This window comes from Anopheles cruzii, unplaced genomic scaffold, assembly GCF_943734635.1.
Source record: "Anopheles cruzii unplaced genomic scaffold, idAnoCruzAS_RS32_06 scaffold00108_ctg1, whole genome shotgun sequence".
NCBI classification, from domain to species: Eukaryota; Metazoa; Arthropoda; class Insecta; order Diptera; family Culicidae; genus Anopheles; species Anopheles cruzii.
In genome coordinates this window covers 18,416-27,109 of record NW_026453867.1, presented here as the reverse complement: position 1 = coordinate 27,109, position 8,694 = coordinate 18,416, and the positions used below count along the sequence as shown (strand labels likewise).

General features: G+C 43.0%; 1 protein-coding gene across 1 annotated transcript; it reads right to left on the bottom strand.

Moving 5' to 3' along the window:
* Positions 1-963: 963 nt before the first annotated feature.
* LOC128275966 (uncharacterized) lies at positions 964-6,617 on the bottom strand. Its single transcript, XM_053014435.1, has 3 exons — positions 6,442-6,617; positions 2,145-2,576; positions 964-1,340 (listed from the first exon to the last, which is right to left on the bottom strand). The coding sequence occupies exons 1-3, from the start codon at positions 6,524-6,526 to the stop codon at positions 964-966; spliced, it is 894 nt and encodes a 297-aa protein (XP_052870395.1). The 5' UTR covers positions 6,527-6,617.
* Positions 6,618-8,694: the final 2,077 nt, after the last annotated feature.

Genomic DNA, 8,694 nt, shown 5'->3' with positions numbered 1-8,694 from the left:
GATCGAGGTTTCAACGATTTCTTTTTTAGTTTGTTACGCTGGAGTGCATCGATTCTCAAGCCACTTTCGAACCAAAAACCCGTGGCTTTTTTTAACCGTGCCCTCGGCTGTGGTTGATGTTGAAAGCCCAATCGTCCGAGAAAGGTGCTTGTTAAATTAAAGAACTGAAAATTTGGACACATTTTCTTTTTTGTTCAAAAGCATATTAAGTTGTACATCATTCGCTGCAGTCAACCTATTATCTGTAGTTGTCTTTCACTTTTAGATCACTGCCACTGCCATGATGGATAAATAATGCAATTTTAATACTTGATTCACCTATGTACAGGATGTTGACAACTGACCGTGGGTCGCCGAGTTCGCTAATCTCGTTCTCTGTTTTATTTTAAGTAAGCTCATACGGGGCTTTTGGGTTACCTTGTTGTGCCTAGATAATTAAGTTACTGACTGTACTATTGTACTGTACTGGTTTAAAAACTTTCAGTGATTGCTGTCCATTAACGAAACAGCCACTTTGTTGATGTTTGTCGCTACAGTGAGTGGGCTATTTGGTCTCTCGACACGATGGCACCCTATCGTGATTGGGTTGAATGCTTCCTAAGATTAAGGTTCTAATCATAAATACTTTTGCTACTTTGCTGTTACGGAAAGTAATTACTGTTCGTACTGTAAGAGGATTGTTTCACTTTCTCCCTGGGCAGTCCGAAATTTCTAAACTATGCAAGCGAAGATTGGTTGGAACGCGTAAAGTAGTAAACTAATGATTGGAACGAGAAAATGTCGGCTTCGCACCGTTGCATTGCTTTTCACTGTAAAAGACGGAGCAAGAAAACGAGTAAAAATGAGAGGTATTCAAATGTTTCAATTTGTGTGACAGGCCCAGTTTGCGTGCCAGTTCGTAGCCGGTTACGGGGTGCCGTGAAAAACCGACGCCAAATTCCAAAATGGCAGAATTGCGAATGTTTAGGACTTACCCAAGAGCATGGCAACGCGATTATCGATGGCGGGCTGCTCCCACTGGACGATGCTCTCCTGGCCGCCCCTCCACAGGACAGGCGATAAGCTGGCGACGCATTTGATACGCATCGTGCCGTCGATGTAGTGTCGGTGGTTAACGACCATGCTGAGCCCGAGGAAGGTGGTGATTAGCCCGTGCTGGTTGTGTACTGGTGGGTAATGGATGACGTTATTCGGGTCCGTCACTAGCAGGTCGTTGAGGTACCACTGGAGCGTAGAGGCGGGATAGGAGCGGCCGGAAGTGCAGTTCAGCTCCATGGTTTCTCCGATTTGGTAACTTTTCCGTTCACCATCGCTTATGTGCGGCCCGTCCTTGGGGACGTCTGTAGACCAGTTAAGAGGAAGCAGAGGTTACATTTCGAGATTAGCCGCTACATTCATAATTCGGTGCTACAAATGCTAACGGAACACTCCACTGCTCAGGGAATTCTATCGTTTTGCTAGACAGTTTAGTAAATTGACACAGTTAGGGGTTTTCTCCGTAAGCAAAGGGGTGTCGGAATGAACTGAACTGACCTTCATTCTCTAGCGTTGATTACATTTCAAACTAATAACTGATACGAGGGTCGAGCTAATAAAATAAAAAAAAGCGTTGATTCGTTAATACGCTACACGGCCGTTGGAACAATATTGTCAAAAAACGAGCATTTGCGCAGATTTAATTTTAATATTTCCTAACCATTATCAAATAATTTGATTCTTGTTTCTAATAATTTTAACCGTTAGTTTTTCTTAGGTTTGTTCTATAAGACATAAATACCAGCAGAGCAGAACATCCTGTCTATCTTAGTACAAGTGATCTTCTTTGAACGACGAAAAACATTTTAGACAAATTCCCGAATCAACCGATTCATGTTTTCTTCCGTATGCTGAGGGTACAACTAAGAAATTAAGGATTTGGTGCATTTCGTAAATTAATTACTGCAAAAAAAATTTCACTTCGAAGTAAGAACGACTGCGCGTCGTCGTCCTGTAAACAAATTTATCAAACTATGAGTTTCGTTCGCTGTTTTATTACTCCATTGGTTTGCTTCGTGCCATGGTGGCTAATGACTTTTGCTCATGGCGTTTCAGGATTTTGAGGCCGAGCTTGGCCGATGATGAATGTTTGGACCACCTCTACTTACATATCACGTCCATACGGCCTTCGCCCTGCACCGAATCGAAACTGGGCGCTTCGGCCGAGATTTCGCACCGATACACGCCGGACGACTTGAGGGTTAACCCCCGCAGTAGCACCTTGGTACCATCGGAGTGGTTTGGGTCCACCCGGATGCCCTCGATTTTGTAGCTCTTGATCGGCTGCGAAGCCGACGGCACGTAACGGTAGAACTCTTCGTTGTCTTTGTACCACTTGATGGAGTACAGCTTCTCCTCCTCCTCGAACGGTTCGCTAAGGTAGTCGCTCTGGTAGCCGTGGTGCCTCCGGTTGGCAGCATCGGGCGACCCGTGGCCTTTGCGCTGACCGTTCAGCTCGTAGTGGCATTCGAGCAGCGCCGATTCGCTGCGAAATTTGTACGTCGGGATGCGGACCGTTTTTAGCTTCAGTCCAAGTACTTCTGAAAAACAATTTAAACAAGGAAGCGCAATGTCAACCATATTTGTTATTTATGCATATCAATCAACAAAATATGTCGATCAGTTTTTGAGCGAATGTGTATTTGAAATCAATAAGTTTGAAACTAAGCAAAGTACGAAAATGAACCCTCAGGATGTTTGTAAAGTATACATGCATAACTACATAACTATAGTTCTACAATGTTGTCTTGTCACGTCTTTTTTGGATAGCTTTTTCGATAGTCCTGCGAAACGGTTGTGGGTGAATATTGTTCATTAACAAGATAAATTGTTGTGTGAATATGTATGTAACTCTTTTCCAAATAATATTGTAATTATATTACCTTACGCTTTGAATACATATAAATCATCAGATTCTACGACTCTCGATTTTTCACGAATAAAACTCACGCCAATCAACACTCGCTTAGTCGGATCAACGACTGGTTATTAAATTTCAGCGGATTAATCAAAAAAAAGATTGCTTCTATGAAAAGGATTCTAAAGATGTGTATGGATTGTTTATATCCTAGCACGTCTGCTTTTTGAACGAACTAACTTAATGGCCTCTTTCTTTTATCGACTTTGCCTGAGTCATGGCTACGAACTACTTTGATCAATAAATTTTTCTATAGACGGTGCACCATCCATTGTAAACAAAGAACGATAGTTCTATGGGGGGCAATTAGAGAATGCATCACACTTTATCACATGACTACAATGTAATTAGTGCATGCTTTCGAACGAAAGCTCTCTGTTACTGAAAGCAGCAGTCGCTCTGCAACGCTGAAAATCAATATCTTTCCAGAAAATAGTCGGGCTGCAGTTGCACTGCTTTGTGGTTACGTCAACATAGTCGCTGAATTTGGAAGTACATTCTTCGAAACGACTCCCGGAGACATGTATGCCGTAGCATTACGGTCACAGAAGAGCTTCAGCGTGCCTCAGACGGATCGTTTCCGTCATATCGCCTCATGCAAGGAATTTCTCTGCTGTTGATCTATGGCCTTGCGGTAGGAAACCCGAAAGTAAAACTGGAAAGAGACAAACAGTCAAATAAGCGCATCGCTGCGCACTCCTTGCAGCTACGCGGGTCATTAATCACACCACAGCGCGATCATACACATGACAAGCTCCAGCAGCATTTCCTGCGACAATATGTAGCGGCGACAGCAAGGGCAAAGGCTCAACGAAATGCAGAAATCATGACGTATCATACCCAATGCGATTCCCGGTTGATGTGCAGAAACCCATGAAAAGCGAATGCATCAGACCGCTGATGCTGCTGGCAGCTAAATATCGAGCCAGAATAGCGGCACAAGAAGTTGTGGCTACGAATGGAACTCTGGGTAGGGTTTACGAAATTTTTAATGAAGTCTACCAGGCAATATCACGATACGGAGAAGCCCGTTGGTTATCCCATGTACCAGAGGACAGAACCGGAGATGCGCCAATGTGGGAAAATGGCCAAACTTTTACGACACTCGAAGCTTTCCATTTGGAATGAGGGATATGAAGATGGGAACGCAGACACACTGGAGGCTAATATGGTAAACGATCCACCAGGACGTGCTGGGGCGTATGGAGAGTTGTTGGGTATGAGAATTGTGAACGACAAGGACGATGGGGCGCACTGTCGTTGTGGGAAACAACCGGATAGCCAGGAATAAGGATGAAGGAAACGTCCCCGAGGACCGGAAAGTTTAATGTCAGCCGTTACTGAGCTCCCACGCGGAAGGAGGGTTCTTGCAAATTGTGCTTGTAACGTCATATAATGCTTCTGCACATTCGGTTGATAATTATGATGCTGGGGAGATAAGTGAGGAGGCTCCCCAGAGCTACCAATACCAACGTGCCATCGTGAAGTTCAGGGGCAAGTTTTTGGTCCAAAAGTTTAGCTCTGCGCTGAGAGGTGTTGCTCGAAAATTGCATTCGGAAACATGGTAGCAGCCAGTTGTCAGAGAGTTTACTTTCGAAACTACGTAGTTCGTCTTTCGCTATGCATTAGTGCACAGTAGAGGCAAGACAGCGTTGCAGGCGAATGGCCAATCATGGTGTATTTAACGACTTACGTGAGGCATTTGGTTACATTCATAACGCTTCTTCTCACATTATGTGCACATGGCAAATGCCAGGCCTTCGATAAGAGAAATATACGCGTGAGGATGTTAATCGATGGTCTTTAAACTTCTTTCGACTGTTTGATATGAATTTTACATTCAATGTCAAAAACTTTACTCTGCTGTAGTCCACTGTGACAGTGTAGCGATAGTTTTCAAAAGTTTGAAAGTCCATTCGAATTCCCAGATTAGTTTTCGTTAATGTCGATTGCAAACACTTGACAAGAAAGAAAGAAAGAAAGAAAGAAAGAAAGAAAGAACGAAGAAAGAAAGATTGGACTAGGATATTTTGTTGCTTCTTAGAAGCCAACAGTTCTAATATTAAAAGAGATGGAGTTTCCAAATCGAGTTTAAAAGAAATAGAGTCTTAAATTTTCCATTCAAGTTCACCTTTTGGATAGATGAAATGAAAGCACCCTTTATAAAAGGAATCGATTAACAAATCATCATAGACGAATGATTTACAAATAAACCACGTTGATATGGTATTTAAAATAGCAAATTCACACTCCTGTCTAGAAAACTCAACGTTGTTTGGTAAAATCCATTAATATTTCTCTTCCGCAAAAACATATGAAAAGCAAACCACACCAATTTAATATAATAAAAAGTATTCTCTTAAAGCGTTAATGTTCGAATGTTTGTGTTATGAGCAAAGGACCAAGATGTGACTCCTTGAAAAGGATTCCATTGGTCTAGAAAAACAAACAGGTTCATACGAGGATCAACCTATTCACATTCCGTGCTACACTCACGATTCATGACCACATACATTTCTTTTACCGGTTTTAGAATTTTAGCGTTTTCCTCAAAATTGCATAACACTTAACCACTACTACTTCACCTACTTCAAATCCAACAAAGCTCTTTCTATCAAAATCGTTGGGCTTATGGAACCCTTGGACAAGTCTGGAGTGCGTGAGCGTAATTACCCCTCTTTTAATCTCTGATTAAGTTCTCACTTGGACCAACTACACCGTTGGAATCTTTTTGGTAAATGTGTGTAGAAGAAGCATAGATAATTTAACATTTAATTTAAAACCTGTCAAAAAGTGCTAAACAGATTTGCGACCATGCAGCTCGAGTCAAATTACACCTCTTAGCAGGAACCGTTCGATTGACGGAAAGCAAAAGACAACACGTATTTTTTTAACTGTTCCGAAACCTGACAATGACGTCTTCCAGTGTTTTCGTACGATGATGACCGGTGACAACCGGTAATAGGGTATCTTTTAACGGTGCCTTCCCATGGGTTCGACGAAAATTGAAACGAAAACGAAAAGAAACGGAGCGAGCAAAAAATCTGTGAAAAACCAGATAGTACGATGGACCTTTGCTATAAGGACGGTCAATTGATGTTAGGTTATATGCCGGTGTATACGTAGAATTACTGGCGAATATCGGACACCGCTTATCAATTAAGGGATGTAGTAGATTCGGATAATCACAAGGAATGGACAGAATTTAATGGAGAGTTACGGAACGTAGGCTTTGAAGAGGCATCGCTAAACAGAGATGTGGGTCAAAAAGTTTGAACGGTTGGTGGTGATTGATATCCTTCGGAAGCCGGTCATTATGTAGGTCGAGTAGCTCGAAAGAAGTCAAAAGATGCAAAAGAAAACGAAAAGCCGAAAGTTCTAAATGACACATCGACCCAAAATGGTAGAGAAGCAGTACTTAGGTCGGACTTTGAGTTGATTGGTGACGAGAAGGGAAATAGTGTTCTAGAAGAGGACGAACAGCTTACCTGAGGCTGAGAGAAAACCTAAGAGGACTCCTATCCAACCGTTCAGTAGCAGCATTGTGTCTGTTTCCTGTTTCGTTGCAAACATCAATTTCACTAAGTTTCCACTCTCGCCATACGCAGGCGTACCTTAACCGCGCGCCCCTCAAAGGTTTTCACTTTTACGCTGCTCCGATATGTATCACTTTAATTTCCATTTGTCGATGATGCTCTGTTTTCTTTTATTTTTTTATTCGTTGCTTTGAGTTTTGTAACTCATACATAGTACGATTGGACTCTTACACTTTGACGTCAGGAGTTTACCGAACTATAGAGGAGGTTAGGCACGAAAAACACTTGTTTTCAACTTCAGGGTTTCAAGGTACTCGATCACTCATAACGACAATCCGGCTAGCTTTCAATTGTCCCGAATTCCATCGCGGAACGGCTGTCCCAAACGAGCACAGCACTGCACTTTTATGAAAAGCTAAAAATCAATAAGAAAAACCTCTTTATTATTACTGCATACCACATTCGAGAAGCTTCTGAGCGTCTACTCTCATTTTGTTTTTGAATTCTCCCTGTATTGTCAGAAAGGCACGACACACGTGCAAGCAATGTTGCCAAATAAAAAAAAACACAAGTATGGGGAGTATAACACATTGTTGATCATGCGTGCGCGTGTGCGTTGGAAGAGTTGTGAATTTTGCGTAGGACAAGGCAAGATTGTTTCCAAACACACATAGCCTCGAACTTGGGATAACAATGAAAAGTAATCACGCCATTCGTTTTCCCAACGGCTGGGGAGTTCTTGTATTCCCTAGTATTGGATGCTGTACCCTCTGGCGAGAACATTTGTGATACGAATGTGTTGGATTGATGTGACTTTATCTGAACCACTTTTCGTTTTTGGTTGTTTTTTACGTTGTTGTCGAAGCAGTATTCTTGTTCAATTTTAATGCGAGCCTGCTACATTCTCATGAGTGGTTGAATGTTTTAGGACGATTAGTCGTGTTTATTGAAATTCCTAACTGAATGACTAATAGAAGGGCCATTTAGTATTCTAAACGGGTCTCTGGAGAGATGCCAAAATAATTATACGATAAATGGTGCTTGTTGTTACCTTCAGTGCTTCTGAAGGTTTTCCAACTGCGCCTTCGTTTCATTCTCTACAGAAGGTTTCATTCAAACGAGATCGCTTGCCAGAAAGGACCCAATAGTCAGCGGCTCTCCGGCATTTTGGACAAATGACACCGGCGCCCAATACAGGCGCCAAAGCGACAGTAAGATTGTATTGCAAGTGGCATGTCACTTGTTTCTCGCTTGGCCTTCTTTAGACCGTCTTCGGACTGTTGCCAACTTGAACAAACACGCACTCGTGCCACTCGACACGAACACAATCAAACCAACACGCGGCAGGTCCTCGGCAAGCGGACAGGCTCCAAGGCTACGTTCGGCAGATTGTGTACGTAGCTACCAGGCGGCTCCATCGTCAGTATGTCAAACGGATTATCATTCGAAAGAGGAAAGCCTTTCACTCAATGTCTTTCATGAGTTTTAAATTTCGTCCTAGTGCGGCGCAGCTCATCATCGTCATCATCTTCATCATCGCCGTTTTGATGACTCCAGCAAAATGCCGGCCAGACCAAGAAGCCGTCAGCCGGCGCTATGCGATGCCGTTCGATTCGTTGGACTTTAATTATTGCATGCCGTTTCAGAACGACGAGGTACCACTCGGTGGAGTCGGCCTCTATTGCAAAGGGGGTTCTTGCGAAGTTTGTGTGTGCTGCGTTGACGACCTCATGACTAGAAACCTCTATAAGCCGGCATTTCTACTTCTTACAGGGTGAGCACCGGCAGGCTTATCGAGTAGGAAAAGAAAGAGAGAAAGAAAGAGAGTTTCCGACACGGAGAAATGTTTATGATTGTTTTCCATTTCATTTATCCTCCCTGGGATTACTGAGCGTTGCCTAATTAGAATCAAAACAGAACTATCGTCTGACACGAACACACACACATACCCAACACTCGGAACACTCGTAGAAAGGGCTCGTTCGCTTTCGATGGCAGATTTTGCCTGGTAAAGGACGGGTAGTGTTGAAAATATAGTCATGCACTCAATTTCACCTTCGACCTCGAACTAATGCCAAACGTTGGACGGTCGCCGGTGAGAAACACTGGAACACCGACATCGTACCCCCACACACACACATATTCTCCGGTATGTTTGGCAATCCTGGCGAGGAGTCCTTCGAGCTCTGCATAACCGATTTCACA

Excerpts from the sequence above, each read along its gene's own strand:
- LOC128275966 (XM_053014435.1), bottom strand. The coding sequence starts at position 6,526 with ATGTTTGCAACGAAACAGGAAACAGACACAATGCTGCTACTGAACGGT. Across the intron at positions 2,577-6,441 it reads AGGTTTTCTCTCAGCCTCAG|AAGTACTTGGACTGAAGCTA; the intron begins GTAAGCTGTTCG and ends ATTGTTTTTCAG. Across the intron at positions 1,341-2,144 it reads AGGCCGTATGGACGTGATAT|ACGTCCCCAAGGACGGGCCG; the intron begins GTAAGTAGAGGT and ends ACTGGTCTACAG.